The sequence below is a fragment of the Mytilus galloprovincialis genome, chromosome 9 (assembly GCF_965363235.1).
Source record: "Mytilus galloprovincialis chromosome 9, xbMytGall1.hap1.1, whole genome shotgun sequence".
Lineage (NCBI taxonomy): Eukaryota > Metazoa > Mollusca > Bivalvia > Mytilida > Mytilidae > Mytilus > Mytilus galloprovincialis.
This window is the reverse complement of record NC_134846.1, coordinates 91,934,998-91,953,414: the sequence shown is the minus strand read 5'-3', so window position 1 is coordinate 91,953,414 and position 18,417 is coordinate 91,934,998. Positions and strand designations below refer to the sequence as shown.

Genomic DNA, 18,417 nt, shown 5'->3' with positions numbered 1-18,417 from the left:
AAAGTGAAAATTTATTTTTACAAAATTTTCTTCTTGTCAGATACTATCTTATGATCATAAACAAGCTTCTGTCCAAGTTTGGTACAAATCAAGGATAGTTTATCAAAGTTATTAAAATTTTAAAAACTTTAACCACAGAGTGAATGTAATGTTTCCTTGCAGAAAAACTGAGTCCATTTATAAGTAAAATACGGAAAAGAGGAAATTTATTTTCACAACATTTTCTTCTTGATACTATCTTATGATCATAAACAAGCTTCTGTCCTAGTTTGGTACATATCAAGGATAGTTTATGAAAGTTATTAAAATTTTAAAAACTTTAACCACAGAGTGAATGTAATGTTTCCTCGCAGAAAAACTAAGTCCATTTATAAGTAAAATACGGAAAAGAGGAAATTTATTTTCACAACTTTTTCTTCTTGATACTATCTTATGATCATAAACAAGCTTCTGTCCTAGTTTGGTACATATCAAGGATAGTTTATGAAAGTTATTAAAATTTTAAAAACTTTAACCACAGAGTGAATGTAATGTTTCCTCGCAGAAAAACTAAGTCCATTTATAAGTAAAATACGGAAAAAATGGAATTTTATTTTTACAAAATTTACTTCTGGATACTTTCTTATGATCATAAACAAGCTTCTGTCCAAGTTTGGTGGAAATTCAGTATAGTTTAAGAAAGTTATTAAAATTTCAAAAACTTTAACCACAGAGTGAATATTTGTGGACGCCGCCGACGACGACGACGACGACGCCGACGGAATGTAGGATCGCTTAGTCTCGCTTTTTCGACTAAAGTCGAAGGCTCGACAAAAATGAACCAAAAACAATATTACGATAAAAGTTCAAAACCATTACCTGAATTACAACCGAATGACACTATTCGATTCCAGCACAAGCCAAAAGGAAAATGGGACCAAGGAACTGTTGTGAAAAATAATAACACTCCGAACTCATATGTGATTGAAACACCAGAAGGACAAATTTTCAAAAGAAACAGAAAACATTTAATGAAAACAAAAGAAGACAAAATCGAACAAACATCTTTAAAAAAAGCAAATGAAAACAATCACAACGACAATATAACCGATGAACAATCTACAGAACCATCGTCTGTTAGAAGAAGTGAAAGATCTGTCAAAAAACCTACTCGACTAATAGAGGAATGTTAAATTCTTAAGGAAATCTGAGTAGTGCCGTAAGGGACAGAATAATGCCCTTGCTCAGATTTATCGAGTAGGAAAAGGCAGGAGAGTCTATCCTGACCTTACGTTTGTATGAAATTATTTTAAATAGATAATCACAATTTCTTCAAATTTGTTCATCAAAATTATTTAATTCAGTATACGTTTACTACTTATTCTAGAAAATGTTTTCTCTATTTTCTTTATTGATCAACATGTGATTTTCTAAAGTAATTTCGTATGATCGTTAAATTGCATGCTGTCTGTAAATATTTATCGTAGTTAATTAGATTCAACATACAACACAAACTGGCTAGACTTTCAATGTGACTTAATGAACTGTGTTAAATTAATTGCTTGTCTCAAGAGGGGGGTTGTAATGATATTGCTATATCATCTGGTCAATGTTTACGTTTATAGAGACTCCGCCTATCTTATCTTGAGTGACATTATAATAGTTACACGTGCTTAAAGTTCATTGACTTTATCTATATATAACACACTGGGGTTTTATAACATGCAGTTCTATATCATGTAGTCTTATAATAAACATGTATTAATTATATGGATTAACTCAATTGGCCTCTGACAATGGTAACATAACAGAGTTATGCAAACAGAACACCATCGTGTATATACAAACTTTCATAAGATTTGACAAAGGTCAACAACTTGTGCATTTATGAACAAGAATGTGTCCATAGTACACGGATGCCCCACTCGCACTATAATTTTTTTATGTTCAGAGGACGGTGAAATTGGGGTCAAACTTTTAATTTGGAATTAAAAATAGAAAGATCATATCATAGGGAACATGTGTACTAAGTTTCAAGTTGATGTGACTTCAACTTCATCAAAAACTACCTTGACCAAAAACTTTAACCTGAACTTCACACTATCATTTTCTATGTTCAGTGGACCAGGAAATTAGGGTCAAAACTGCAATTTGGCAATAAAATTAGAAGAATTATATCATGAGGAACATGTGTACTAAGTTTCAAGTTGATTGGACTCCAACTTCATTAAAAACTACCTTGACCAAAAACTTTAACCTGAAGCGGGACGAACGGACGAACGAACACCGGACGGACGAAGGAACGGAGGCACAGACTAGAAAACATAATGCCCCTCTACTATCGTAGGTGGGGCATAAAAATAACTTTTAACTAACAATTGCAGCCTGAGTTTAACTTCATCTTTCTTCTCTATTTCCTCACATCTTTTACCAAAATGTTCTGTCCAATCTTCTTTACAATAACGACAGGTTTCCTGTAACAGATAGAAACAAAACTAATATCTAGACGAAATATTTATAGAGTAGAGAAACTCCAACACATTTGCAAAATAATACCCCCATGCATAGAAAAATCCCCCCAAAATATATTTGAGAATGATTGTTTTATGTATATTAAGATTTATAATTTGAGAAGACAACATTAACAACAAACAATTACAGTTGTCAGTTTGTAAGTATAATTAGTGAAAGAGTCTAAATGCAGACAACATATATGAGATCCAACCATAAGAATGCAAGATATGAGTGATCATTTAGAACACGACAGTTGTAAAAACATTTGCTACATTTACCGTGTTTCTGTTCTATAAAATTAGTGAATTGAAAAAATATAAAAGACTGGTAAAGAATAAACTCATCATGGTACCAGGACTAAATTTTGTATATACGCCAGATGTACATTTCGCCTACAAAAGACTCATCAGTGACGCTCGAATCCAAAAAGTTAAAAGGGAAAGCACACTTTATAAGGTCTTTCATCCAAATTAAACAAAACGTAAGCACGTTAGATTTACCTTCCTTTACTTATATGATATCGTTTTAAATTATTAATTATCAGTACAACAATGTTACATCTGAAAATTTGGGGAAAGCAAAACTAAAAACTCAATCAATAACATGAAACTGAATTAAACATGACTGTTACATTTCCTACATGAAACTGAATTAAACATGACTGTTACATTTCCTACATGAAACTGAATTAAACATGACCGTTACATTTCCTACATGAAACTGAATTAAACATGACTGTTACATTTCCTACATGAATTTGAATTAAACATGACTGTTACATTTCCTACACTAAACTGAATTAAACATGACTGTTACATTTCCTACATTAAACTGAATTAAACATGACTGTTACATTTCCTACATTAAAAATTAATTTGCATAAATAAACTGTTATTACAGTGATATGTCTCGCTTTTTTGTAATTTCGATAATGCATATGTCGAATTATAATCATGATAATCTCCATGGAAATGAGATGTGCCAATGCTAATACAACTGCATACCAAATACCATTGACTTATCATAAGTAGTTCTATTTAAACAAACCGAAACACAAACTAATACATGTAAACTAAGCAAAATTTCAAAGTCAATAAACCATAACCGAGGGGGAGGGTAAAAAAATTCCATGGTAACAAGTTTAAAATACACACTAAAAATAGTAATCTAGCACCATCAATTGTTTTATTCTCATCATGTTAGTGTCAATATTAGATCTGTATTATCTTTGTCTCTGTTAAATTGTTTATTATAGCTGGCATATCAGATAGATGTCTGTGTATTGCAGAAGACTGTACCTTGACCTCTAGATATATTTGTTGCTGGGTTGCTGTCTAATTGAAATCATACCCTACATATTTTTTTTGTTTCAAAATTACCATAGGTTAGACAATAATTTTAAATGGTTTTAAAAAAGAATGAACCAGATTAGGCATGAACATTTGTAACAAAATTCTTTATCTAAAATTTATTAGCAAACATTTAAATCTTAAAAAGTATGATTAAACAAGGACCAAAGGTTTTAAAATTTAACTTTAGAGATACAATAATTATCATTATATTATATTCACAATTGTGTCTTCTAAATGTTACTAGTATAATAGAACCGGTTTTATCTATTTAAAGATGTCATTTAAATATTTACTGATTTATAATATATGGATCATGTATAAACATGTCCTATTTACTTCCTTGTTACCGACATTTTAGTAAACGAACACATAGAGACCTTCATACATATGATATGTCAAATTCCTTAATTAAGAGGTATATATCATTGTTGATAAGGCTATATTATTTTATTTTGACAAAGTTAAAGGTCATTTATTAACAAAGGCTTGTATTTCTTGTCATGTATTTTATTACTTTTTAGTTTTTTTTTTTAAATTGAATAAAAACAATATGTTTGGTAAATCTCAAGGAGACCACAAACCAGAAACACAATTTTCAAATAATATCTAGAGGGGAACACAACAGGCATATGTTTTCACTTCTAGATCATCATAAAACAGTTTCCTTCTTCTGCATGCTTCCCTTTGTTCTGTTACGTTTTGGCCGGAATGGCTAGTGACTACTGTATAGTAACTACTAAGACAACTCGGCCACCAAGGCCTCCTTCCCATTTATGTTATCTGCATGATCTATTACATTTTATATTTGCCATAGAAAAATAAGATTAAATCACATGTATCTGTTTTTGATGTATCCTGTTTTATTAGCATTAATGATTAGATTTAGAATTTGTTTTTATTCTTAATGTTAAAATGTATGAAAGTATTTTATAACCACTAGTTCATACTGATATCTGTTGGTAATTTGCCAGTTTAAAAGGATAATTTTCTTGTGAATAAGATTAAGTACACTTGTCATCTGGAAATTTTGGTTGTGTCTTTTCAAAGTTAAGATTAAAAAAATAACGCTCATCCCATCCATTCCTGGACTTTTGTTTCAAATTATTTGAGCAATAGTCATGGTCATGAGAGTTAATTCCTCTTATATATGTTATATGGTTCCCTCGCTACTGACCCTACATGGATCAAAAGAGGGATAGTAAAATCCATAGGGGTGAGGCCGTAGGCTAAATCCCCTATGGATTTTATTCAACCTCAATGGACCGTTTGGGATCAGTAGTAAACTGTAAAGCGAATTAATATGGCAGGCAGTAATTTTTTTGCTGCATTTTGTATAAAAAAAAACTAGAGGCTCTAAAGAGCCTGTGTCGCTCACCTTGGTCTATGTGCATATTAAACAAAGGACACAAATGGATTCATGACAAAATTGTATTTTGGTGATGGTGATGTGTTTGAAGTTCTTACTTTACTGAACGATTTTGCTTCTTACAATTATATCTATAATGAACTTTGCCCATTAGTAACAGAGAACTATATTTGGTAAAAATTTACATAAATTTACCAAATTAATGAAAATTGTTAAAAATTGACTATAAAGGGCAATAACTACTTAAGGGGTCAATTGACCATTTAGGTCATGTTGACTTATTTGTAGATCTTACTTTGCTGAACATTATTGCTGTTTACAGTTTATCGCTATCTATAATAGTATTCAAGATAACCAAAAACGGCAAAATTTCTTTAAAAATTACCAATTGGAGGGCAGCAACCCAACAACCAGTTGTCCAATTCATCTGAAAAATTCAGGGCAGATAGATATTGACTTGATTAACAATTTAACTTCTTGTCAGATTTGCTCTAGATGCTTTGGTTTCATAGTTATAAGCCAAAAACTGCATTTTACCCCTATGTTCTATTTTTAGCCGTGGCGGCCATCTTGGTTGAATGGCCAGGTCATCGGACACATTTTTCAAACTAGATACCCCAAAGATGATTGTGGCCTAGTAGTTTCAGTGGAGATTTTGTAAAAGATTACTTAGATTTATGAAAAATGGTTAAAGATTGACTATAAAGGGCAATAACTCCTAAAGGGGTCAACTGACCATTTTGGTCATGTTGACTTATTTGTAGATCTTACTTTGCTGAACATTATTGCTGTTTACAATTTATCTCTATCTATAATAATATTCAAGATAATAACCAAAAACAGCAAAATTTCCTCAAAATTACCAACTCAGGGGCAGCAACCCAACAACCAATTGACCGATTCATCTGAAAATTTCAGGGCAGATAGATCTTGACCTTATAAACATTTTTATCCCATGTCAGATTTCCTCAAAATGCTTTGGTTTTTGAGTTATAAGCCAAAAACTGCATTTTACCTATGTTCTATTTTTAGCGGTGGCGGCCATCTTGGTTGGTTGACCAGGTCACGCCACACATTTTTTAAACTAGATACCCCAAAGATGATTGTGGCCAAGTTTGGATTAATTTGGCCCAGTAGTTTCAGAGGAGAAGATTTTTGTAAAAGATTACTTTAATTTACGAAAAATGGTTAAAAATTGACTATAAAGGGCAATAACTCCTAAACGGGTCAACTGACCATTTTGGTCATGTTGACTTATTTGTAGATCTTACTTTGCTGAACATTATTGCTGTTTACAGTTTATCTCTATCTATAATAATATTCAAGATAATAACCAAAAACAGCAAAATTTCCTCAAAATTACCAATTCAGGGGCAGCAACCCAACAACCGATTGACCGATTCATCTGAAAATTTCAGGGCAGATAGATCTTGACCTGATAAACATTTTTATCCCATGTCAGATTTCCTCAAAATGCTTTGGTTTTTGAGTTATAAGCCAAAAACTGCATTTTACCCCTTTGTTCTATTTTTAGCCATGGCGGCCATCTTGGTTGGTTGACCAGGTCATGCCACACATTTTTTAAACTAGATACCCCAAAGATGATTGTGGCCAAGTTTGGATTAATTTGGCCCAGTAGTTTCAGAGGAGAAGATTTTTGTAAAAGATTACTTTAATTAACGAAAAATGGTTAAAAATTGACTATAAAGGGCAATAACTCCTAAACGGGTCAACTGACCATTTTGGTCATGTTGACTTATTTGTAGATCTTACTTTGCTGAACATTATTGCTGTTTACAGTTTATCTCTATCTATAATAATATTCAAGATAATAACCAAAAACAGCAAAATTTCCTCAAAATTACCAATTCCGGGGCAGCAACCCAACAACCGATTGACCGATTCATCTGAAAATTTCAGGGCAGATAGATCTTGACCTGATAAACATTTTTACCCCATGTCAGATTTGCTCTAAATGCTTTGGTTTTTGAGTTATAAGCCAAAAACTGCATTTTACCCCTATGTTCTATTTTTAGCCGTGGCGGCCATCTTGGTTGGTTGACCGGGTCACGCCACACATTTTTTAAACTAGATACCCCAATGATGATTGTGGCCAAGTTTGGTTTGATTTGGCCCAGTAGTTTCAGAGGAGAAGATTTTTGTAAAAGCTAACGCCGGACGACGACGGACGACGGACGACGGACGCAAAGTGATGAGAAAAGCTCACTTGGCCCTTTGGGCCAGGTGAGCTAATAAAAATGAAATGCAACAACAGCAATAGATGATGGTAACCATTAACAGTAGACGTGACATCATGAACCCCCTAAGAAATTTACTAACCCCCTACGGGTCACCACGTTAAGGCGTTTAACCAATCACAAATGATAATTTACCCTGGGTGCGATAAAGTGACATTTACTTTTATCCTTCTAATAATTATTGATAAAGTTGAGTTTTAGTACTGTTAATGAAATTTTTAACATTTATCATACAAGGATTTCGTTTAGTGTCAAATAAATTAGCATAAATCTCATTCAAGTTTTAATATTTATTTTCATCTGTTATACTTTCATCGTTATCATTTTTCAATTTAAGTCATGTCTTGTACTGTTTGCTAAGATTTTCTGAATTCCTGGAGAGTATGCATTGTTTTTTCTATAAAATTTTGTTTTTATCTGATGTGTGCTCCTTTAGCTTTTTAGGCTTATTAATTTTTTTCTAATGTAGGTATTTTTCTTTTATAAATAATAGATTTTCATATTACATTTTCAGTTTTGGTTCTAAATCATCATGATCATGTGTTGCATGTTTTTTCTTTCCCCCAAATCTTTGATTTTAGACTGAACTGGAGTTTTACATCTCCATGTATATTGTTTCTTTTGGGGGTTTTAATGGATTTTTTTTCTATCTAAATTTGTAAGGGCATCATTCATGTCCCCTCATTGAAATTGTTTTACCTTCTGAATCTTTATGCACATTTATTAATTCATAGTTTTATAAATTAATATAGCTACCCTTCTGCTTGAAGTTGTTCCATGGCTACTATAACAATAATGATCAGTTGAATTTAAGTGAGTTTCTTGAATCAAAGATATTTCTTTACATAAGTACACTCTTAAACAATCCTTGGACATTAATTCATCTTATATCAATTATCCTTACTTTAGAAACTAGAGGGTCCAAGGACCCTGTGTCGCTCACCTGATATTTTTATTTACAATTGTTGCATGATAAATGCAACTGTTGTACTGTTGTTTAGTTTCAGAGATATAATACTAAAAAGTGCATTTGAAACCTATGTTTTATTTCAGCCATGTGGGCAGGCAGGGTCATCATACACAGTGGTCCCTGGATATCCTAGTGGTGATTTAAACCAAGTTTGTTTAAATTCGACAGTTGTTTCAGGGGAGAATTTTTGTAAAATTTATCTAACAAGAAATGCAAAGTAATGAGAAAGTTGTGAAGTAGTTTTGTTGTTGCGCAACCCCCCATCTCTTTGCCAAAAAAAACAAAAAGGTAATAAAAAATTATCATATATGGGCAATCTATCCTATAAATGATTTCTGCAAAATTCAGTTGATTGTGCAACGGTTGTATAGCCAGCTGAGGTCGTTAAAAACTCTCTTTCTTTTGTTGTTGCAGATAGATCTTGACCTGATAAACAAATTAACCACATGTCAGATTTGCTCTAAATGCTTTGGTTTTTGAGTGATAAGCCAAAAACTGCATTTTACCCCTATGTTCTATTTTTAGCCATGGCGGCCATCTTGGTTGGTTGGCCGGGTCACCGGACACAATTTTTAAACTAGATACCCTAATAATGATTTTGGCCATGTTTGGTTAAATCTGGTCCAGTAGTTTCAGAGAAGAAGATTTTTGTAAAAGATAACTAAGATTTACGAAAAATGGTTAAAAATTGACTATAAAGGGCAATAACTCCTAAAGGGGTCAACAGACCATTTTGGTCATGTTGACTTATTTGTAGATCATACTAAGCTGAACATTTTTGCTGTTTACAGTTTATCTCTATCTATAATAATATTCAAGATAATAACCAAAAACAGCAAAATTTCCTTAAAATTACCAATTCAGGGGCAGCAACCTATCAACGAGTTGTCCAATACATCTCAAAATTTCAGGGCAGATATATCTTGACCTGATAAACAATTTTACTACATGTCAGATTTGCTCTAAATGCTTTGGTTTTTGAGTGATAAGCCAAAAACTGCATTTTACCCCTATGTTCTATTTTTAGCCATGGCGGCCATCTTGGTTGGTTGGCCGGATCACCGGACACAATTTTTAAACTATATACCCGAATGATGATTGTGGCCAAGTTTGGTTCAGTTTGGTCCAGTAGTTTCAGAGGAGAAGATTTTTGTAAACGATAATTAAGATTTACGAAAAATGGTTAAAAATTGACTATAAAGGGCAATAACTTCTAAAGGGGTCAACAGACCATTTTGGTCATGTTGACTTATTTGTAGATCTTACTTTGCTGAAAATTTTTGCTGTTTACAGTTTATCTCTATCTATAATAATATTCAAGATAATAACCAAAAACAGCAAAATTTTCTCAAAATTACCAATTCAGGGGCAGCAACCTATCAACGGGTTGTTCGATTCATCTGAAAATTTCAGGGCAGATAGATCTTGACCTGATAAACAATTTTAACCCCATGTCAGATTTGCTCTAAATGCTTTGGTTTTTGAGTTATAAGCCAAAAACTGCATTTTACCCCTATGTTCTATTTTTAGCCATGGCGGCCATCTTGGTTGGTTGGGACGTGTCACCGGACACAATTTTTAAACTAGATACCCTAATAATGATTTTGGCCATGTTTGGTTAAATTTGGCCCAGCAGTTTCAGAGGAGAAGATTTTTGTAAAAGTTAACGACGACGGACGCAGGACGAGGGACGCCAAGTGATGAGAAAAGCTCACTTGGCCCTTCGGGCCAGGTGAGCTAAAAAAAAGAATGTGTCCCCAGTACACGAATGCCCCACTTGCACTTTCATTTTCTATGTTCAGTGGACCGTGAAATTGGGGTAAAAAGTCACTAAAATCTCTAATTTGGCATTAAAATTAGAAAGATCATATCATTGATATAGGGAACATCTATACTATTAAACGAGAAGACCTCATTTTGTGTGTCGCTTTTCTTCCTTCCACAATAAATTAATCATCATACCTCTGTGTCCAATAGGTACCATGTATAGTCGCATTTGTCATCCATTCTTAGGATTATTCAGTTTGGGTTATTTTGGGAGAAAAATGAAAAAGAATCTGTCCGGATATTTTTCCGTCATTGGGCGAAATTTAAAGTCAGACTAGACTTCCAGTTTGCGTTCATTATGACATAATATATATATTCACAAAGTTTTATCACTATATGTGCAGTAATAAAGGAGAAATTCAATAATCAATGAAAAAATATTAACAACTTCCTGTAGGTCGTTTTCTCCTGGTTTTTGCATGCCTGGATTTAAAATACAATCATTAAAAGTCTTGATCTTTAATCATATTTTACCGTTATCGTAAGCGTTACGATGACTAATGCTATATCTAATAATCATCCGATAATAAGAAAATAAAACGCACGTCGTGCAGTTGTACACATTCATGAGAAAAATTCTATATTTACCGTATATATATTTCGATTTATTTTTGTAGGCAGCACAAGAAATTATTATAATTTTTTTTTTAGCTTAAATTTATACTATTTTTTGAGAATGATAAAGTGAATAAATTAAAGTATATATAACTTAAACTGTTAAGATAATATATTAGGTTTACGCTTATTGACCTTTTACTATCTGTGCTATATGACTTTATTTATGCGATGTTTGTATTATTCTCCGACAATACTCGTGAAAGACCTGTATAAAGGTGAAATGTTATTTGCGGTAATGAGCTTGGCCTCTAGGGCACACCCTGCCAGGTGGGACTGTCTATTCAGATCAGTGGGTTATACGACAGGAGGTCAAGTTTAATACACAAATTTAAAATACATTTTCAAGGTGTTGACAAATATAAGTGAATCGCGGTGGAATTATTTAATTATATTTGGTGCTATTATTTTATTTCAATTCAAAGAAGTTAACTAAACTAAGAAATGAACCGGTTAAAGTCTGGAAATTAAATTTAGTTGTCGGAATGTAATGATATACACTCTTATCATTTATCTATATTTTTTTAAAAGGTAAAATAAAACTAGTTTTACACAAGCATTTTAATTGTCCTAAATAGGCAAAAAATGTCAGGAACACTTAAATTTAGACATTTGAAAGCCATGACCAAATGAAAGGTGTACCTGTATTTCATTTTTACTTCTAGCGTTTGGCATTAGATTTTAGCTGATACCACTATAACACATTGTCTCAGATTCTAGTAAGGTCGGAAGGGTTAATGTTATGAAATAATATAGATTATCTGATATCATTTGGGACAGGCGCATAAATGCGGCGGGGTTAAACATGTTTGTGAGATCTCAACCCTCCCCCTATACCTCTAACCAATGTAGTAAAGTAAACGCATAACAAAACGCACATTAAAATTCAGTTCAAGAGAAATCCGAGTCTGATGTCAGAAGATGTAACCAAAGAAAATAAACAAAATGACAATAATACATAAATAACAACAGACTACTAGCAGTTAACTGACATGCCAGCTCCAGACTTCAATTAAACTGACTGAAAGATTATGATTAGGGGTTTAGTATCATACCATCATAACATATATGAAAAGAACATAACCCGTGTCATGCCAACAACTGTTTTTAGAATAAATGTGTTTAGTTCCGATGCAAAGACCTTATCAGTGACTCAATATTAACGCCAAAATATGCAATCTTTAATGACTTGACAACAGTATCGTAATTATATCCCTTCTTAATAAGTCTATTCAAAGGTTTTGTAAGTTTCTAAACAAACAACAACTACTGAATTACAGGCTCCTGACTTGGGACAGGCACATACATACATAGTGGCGGGGTTAAACATGTTAGCGGGATCCCAACCCTCCCCTTAACCTGGGACACTCTATTTATAATGAATGTTAATAATATACAGATAAACGCTAAAATAATTGAAATTAATAGACAACAAAAAGGAGCCAAAAAATGAGGAGCAGGCTTAAAATAACAATTGTCATGTCCCAAAGTACCTATGACTGTTGATACCTTTTCTGAAATTCTCCATTCATAAAATCTTTTACAAAAATTTATCAATAGTTTACTATCCCTTGGCAGTCACTGATATATTTCTGTATACTACATACTACTACATACATATACTATGAATAAATTGTATTTGCTATGATTTACTATAAATTCAAATGGTTTACTGGGTGGGTGGATGGGGAGGGGGTTCTTTACTATTTACAGCAGTCACTGATAAATTTTATATAATATGTCAGTGACAGTTTATGGTAATTATAGTATATACTAGAACACACCCGTGATATCGTGGGTCCGTGACTGAATTAAAGTATATAACTATGCGTATGCCTTATTTTAGTATTGGTATTGTCATCTATTATAAAATGCACATTTTTCTCTGCTTTCAAAATCTTTCTGTTTGAACCCGTCGACCTGGAACCCATCAATTATTGGTAATATTAATTATTTGGAAAACAAAAGGGCCTTGATTGGAGTATTTTTTACTCAACAGTATTAAGCAAAATTCTAAATACACTGTTTGGTAGTGCGCTTGTCAGATGCGGAACGTACAGATAAGGTAGTAGGTAACAGGTGAATATACTATTGGTATCGGTGTCGGACTCGACCCGGAACTTCTTAAATATTGGCAATATTAATTACGTGGAAACTAATGGGCCTGGAGTGGTGTAATTTTTAATCAACACCATTGTACTATATTTAGTTATATATAAAGTTGAATTCTTTGATTCATTGTTTTTACGTGATGACGGCTGACAAATTGGACCTCGTAATTTTAGTATTATAGATATATGTTCATAGTATACAGAATAACAGAAGGAATGAAAATCGGAATTTGGAAAAAAGGGGAGGCCAAAAAAATGTGCCCAGTCCCCAAGTACCTTTGACTTTTGACACCTCTCCTGAAATTCTCCAGTTATTTTTTTTTTTACAGTAAATATATGCTCTATTTACCCGCAATTGCGCGGGTGTGTTCCAGTGTATATTAAGTTTGAAGTCGATTGGACTTCAATTTCATCAAAAACTACTTTGACCAAAAACTTTAACCTGAAGTGGGACAGACGGACGGACAAACAATTGAACAGACGGACGAACAGACGCACAGACCAGAAAATATAATGCCCCTCTACTATTGTAGGTGGGGCATGAAAAACATAATGCCCCTATACAATCGTAGGTGGGGCATAAAAAGGCATTTATTTCTGTGAAATTAATTCAGCTGTGATTTGTTTATTGGTACAAATAGATGTCATACATAAGGCTTAAATTAAAATATTGTTTGTTTGCCCTTAACCGACTGACCCTATAAATTCGTTCCGACTGAAAATCTTTTATTTGTATTTATCAGCAAGATTTTATATTATTTAATTTTTTCGTTCCTACCAAAAATCTTTTATTTGTATTTCCCACTCAAAACTTTTTTACCGGAATCCTCGGGTTTTATCTTTATCGTGAAAGGTCTAGTCCGTTTGGTATCACGTGAGCGTTTGACATGAACACTGCTATATTATTTATATCTTACATGAACCAAAGGTGACAAAAGCCTGTGAAGTTGAGAATATTTGGCAGTAAAATCGCCCAAGTTTTCCATACAGATCATTTATAAATGCGATGTCAAATATGTGACAATTGAGTTTAAGTCTTGTAGCATTTTTATTGAAAACATAGGCACACACGGAAATTTAAACACTCTAGGGACTTTTCTACTAGTAATGTATGTCTGCCCGGACATATTTTACCAGGACAAAGTTATCTCTTAGAGAAAACCTTTAGGTAGAGGTAAGCGTACAAGGTACGTAGTCGTAGTACAGAATATTAGTGCAAGTTAAAACTCTTCAAAGTTCCAGGCATATATAAACGTTGAAAATATGCGGCACAGCTCTATATTTTGATATTTGAAAACAAAATAGTAGTGCATATGAATTAACTTCACATTCGACATGATATTTTTTTTCGAAACGTAGTCCCGGAAACTTATTAGCAAAAGCAAAACAGTCAAAAATGACATAATGCAGATTTTGTATCTATAAAATAAAATATTATACCTACCTGCCTACCCATGAAAAAAAATATACCGAGCCAAATTATTTTTTTCGGGGAAAAAAATAAAATATTTTACCTACTTTCCTACCCTGTTTCAAAACATAGGGTCTGAAAAGGGCAAACAAACAATATTTTAATTTAGGCCTAATCAAGCCAAATGTCATATTTTAGAAAGTACATGCACTTGTTTTCAAACATAAGGTTAAACTCAGTTAAAAAATGATTTTTTTTCTCTCCATAATTACACCTTATATGAGAATACCGGATTTTGATTGGTTGGAAACCAGTGTATTTTTTGGCATATTCTAATATTTTTCCTTGTTTCCAACCAATTTGTCTGGTTTTTTTTAACCACTGCCAGAGAATATGCCTCAAATTCCGCTCCACATCATGTTATTTGCTATTTTGGATATTCCCTTTTTAGCCCCGCAAGTTTTTTCCGGTTTCCTGCCAAAACTATTCAGACATGGCGTTACATAAAGACAGCGCTAGCACATACAAGTTCTTGTTATATTCCTACAATGCTTTGATAGTCTCTACTTATCCTCCAATCTATGCATTACAATGCTTTGATAGTCCCTACTTATCCTCCAATCTATGCATTAATATATTTATGGATTACAACTTACTAGTTTAAAGCATTTCCTTACAGAGAGTTATAATCAAATCTCTTCTGTGATATTAAACAGATATATCATGTTATAGAGGGGTATTATGAAAAATACCAATCTGTGGACCGAGTTTACCTCACCTAATGGCTCGGGAAGTTTCACAGTCCCGTGATTGGTATTTTTCACAAATACCCCACCATAAAATTATATATCTGTTAAAAATAGCAGTTTGATATTACAAATAATAAAATTTTACGTTTGCAACTTCATAACCTCAAAATTAACTGTAGTGCATAACCGTGAGTCCGCAATAGCTCTGATTCGTTGTCTGAATTTGGTCATACTTTTCTTTAGCCTTTTCTACTTTTAAACAATTTTTAACAGGTAACGAATAAACTGTTAGGAATTTGAAAAGCAAGCTTATGTATTTTTTTATTTGTATATGTTCAGGTAATGGCATCCAGTAAACCTATACTATGTGGACCTTGCCACAAAGGGGAAGTAACCACTAAAGCTGACATCTGGTGTTACAACTGTGATGAAGGATTATGCTCGACATGTTTAAGTCATCACAAAAGATTCAGAGCAACATGTGATCATAAGACCATTGATATCAAAATTTATAAACCATCCATCCAAGCCATTAAAACAGAATGTGACAAACATGGTCAACAACTCAACTTGTACTGCCCCAGTCATTTAATGCCTTGCTGTGATCAATGTATTTCCACCGTTCATTCAAAATGTACCGGAATAAAAAGTTTAGCAGGTGTCGTGGATAAAACAAAGATTGAAAAATCAAAGGAAACTGTAGAGACAGACATACATTCTATATTAAATGTATTGGAAACAATAATCAACAACAAATCCAAAAACATCAAAACTGGAGAAAATCAGATTGTTAGCATAAAAAAGTCAATTAAAAGAATTAGACAGGAAATAAATAAACATTTAGATCACCTGGAGATGAAGTTATGCCAAGAAACAGATACCATTTGGAATCAGGAAAAATCAACTGCAACTGATTTCATTTCTGAAATTGAAGCGAAAAAGAAAAACTTGAAGGAAATGAAAGAACATTTACAAACTGTCACAACACATACTTCTAAACTACAATCATTTCTTGGTGTACATCAGATTGATCAACAAGTACATCAATGTCAAAGATATGTTGAAGATCTGGATGATGATGAGAGGACCAAAGAAGTTGACATCAAAATGAAGCAAAATGATGTAATAGAAAAGATACTGAGCAAGTTAGAATCATTAGAATCCTTAGGAGAAGTCATTGTTATAAAGACAGAAGTAGCCATGAACATAGAAATAAGTGTGGGAACAGAACCACAAGTAGAATTACAAGAACAATCCAACATAAACAACATGACAATGAATATAGAGACAAAGATAGACATCAACATAAAGATGGGTATTAGTGACCTGATTTGTCTGATGGATGGGAGAGTTATAGTAGTGGAACAGTGGGGTAAAGTTAACCTACTTACTTCTGATGGCAAACTACAGAAACAATTACCTATACCTGGTGGAGCCTGCAGTGTTACACAGATCAATGAGAACACTATAGCCATAACTTATCCTTATGAGAAAGCCATTAAGATCTTTAATATGGAGAATGAAACAGTTACCAAAGTTATCACATTAGACAAAGTATGCTTGGGTTTATCATTCTCCAATAATTCCCTGGCTGTAGGTTTGAGTAATGATGAAATCCATATTATAGACTTGGAAGGAACTACACTGAAGTCAATACAGGTTGAGAGTAGAGATAACCTGTTTAACCTTGTTTACTGTAATGACAGAGTAATCTATAGTGACAATTATGGTAAAGCAGTATATTGTTATGATGAATCAGGTAAACAGATCTGGCAATATACACAGGATTTAAAGGAACCATGGGGACTTTGTACAGATAGTTATGGTAACATTATTGTAGCAGACAATTACTCTGATAGAATAGTAATATCAAAAGATGGACAGGAGAGTAAAGTACTGATTAGTAAAGAGGATGGACTGAAGAATGCAAAGTGTATTTGTTTTAAACATAATGAGTGTTCAGGTTTTATTTGTGATTCCAGAAGTACATACTTGGCAAAATTTAATTTATCACCTTGTTTATTGTAATGACAGAGTAATCTATTAAGTGACTATAAAGATAAAGCAGTATACAGGTTTTATTTGTGATGACAGCAGTAACTACTTGACAAAATTTAACTTAACCTATAGATAAAATGCACATTAAGTAATCTTATGATATTTACATTTGTGTACCTGGGTTTGAAAATATTAAAAAGTAATATACAAATATACATAATACAAGTTGTGAAATTAGGTGTGAAGTTTGAATGTCAAAGAAAAAAAAGGCAAGTGTACATATGTTAAAGTGTTATGTTGTTGTTTGGTTACTGTCTAATTAACATTCACATCACATTACCTTATCATACCCGTAGCCAGGGGGGTTCAGACAACCAACCCCCCCCCCCCCCCGAAATCAAATAAGCACTATTAAAGTCAACGTTTTGTTCAAATTATGACTGTTAAAGTCGAATTCATGAGTCCAACGACCCCCCCCCCCTTGGTTATTCATGTATTCCTAACTAGAGATATTTGGTTTGAATGTGGGAGGAAATGTAGACAAGTGAATAGATGTTTTTGTTAGTTTTTATTGTGCTGTTGGTTTACTGTCTAATTCATGTTCACGTCACAAATCCTTATATTCTTATAATTTAATTTTAATTTATATATGGGATGTATTCTTCTGAGGTTTGAGTCTCAATTAAATCTGATTCTGTAATAATTTCCAAGTGGAAAATATCAATGAATTTAATTTTTTTATAATCAAACTTCACTTTGTGAAAAAAATTGTGTATTTACAATGAGTAGTTTTTAAGTTATTGATTTTTGAAATTTTGTTACTAATCAAGTCAGTCTTTTTAGCAAACATTTTGAGAAAATGTGTGAGGGACACAAAAAATGATTTTACCAGAAACATGTAAATCCCATACACAGCTACTTTTGCACAGGTACTATATTTTATGTACCAAAAATCTGTAGTACTGGAAATTTACTTTTAATATTCAGTACTATTTTGCTACTTTAAAATTATTGTAATATTTAGGTACCTGTATTTTACCGTACTTGGTTTGTACTTGAAATTTAAGTACCACATATTTTTGGTTGCATGGTTACATTTTCAGCATTTTGAAAGTTTTTCTCTTTTAAATATTTTAAAATAATGACATTCAAACATGGAATACTGTGATCGTTGTTGTTATTTTTATTTTGTACCAATTTTTTAAGTACAAAACAAGTACTGTTAAGTACAGGTACCTAAAAATTACAATAATTCTAAAGTAAAGAA

At 32.7% G+C, this 18,417-nt stretch overlaps 2 protein-coding genes across 3 annotated transcripts in view; one reads left to right on the top strand and one right to left on the bottom strand.

The window, feature by feature from the left end:
• LOC143046368 (E3 ubiquitin-protein ligase RNF216-like) overlaps positions 1-18,417 on the bottom strand; it is a 46,823-nt gene that overhangs the window by 11,663 nt on the left and 16,743 nt on the right. Inside the window, exon 8 of the mRNA XM_076219495.1 lies at positions 2,356-2,453. Coding sequence (XP_076075610.1) covers positions 2,356-2,453 — 98 coding nt within the window. The remainder of the gene's footprint in view (positions 1-2,355; positions 2,454-18,417) is intronic.
• On the top strand, positions 4,155-17,433 carry LOC143046367 (uncharacterized). Of its 2 annotated transcripts, XM_076219493.1 has the most exons (3): positions 4,155-4,260; positions 15,492-17,115; positions 17,228-17,433. In XM_076219493.1, exons 2-3 carry the CDS (start codon positions 15,495-15,497, stop codon positions 17,284-17,286), a joined length of 1,680 nt encoding a protein of 559 aa, XP_076075608.1. In that variant the 5' UTR covers positions 4,155-4,260; positions 15,492-15,494; the 3' UTR covers positions 17,287-17,433. The 2 variants fall into 2 exon arrangements, with proteins under 2 accessions (XP_076075608.1, XP_076075607.1); XM_076219492.1 differs by lacking the exon at positions 17,228-17,433 and having other exon boundaries at positions 15,492-17,219.

Coding starts and splice junctions, on each gene's coding strand:
- LOC143046367 (XM_076219492.1), top strand. CDS start 15,495: ATGGCATCCAGTAAACCTATACTATGTGGACCTTGCCACAAAGGGGAA.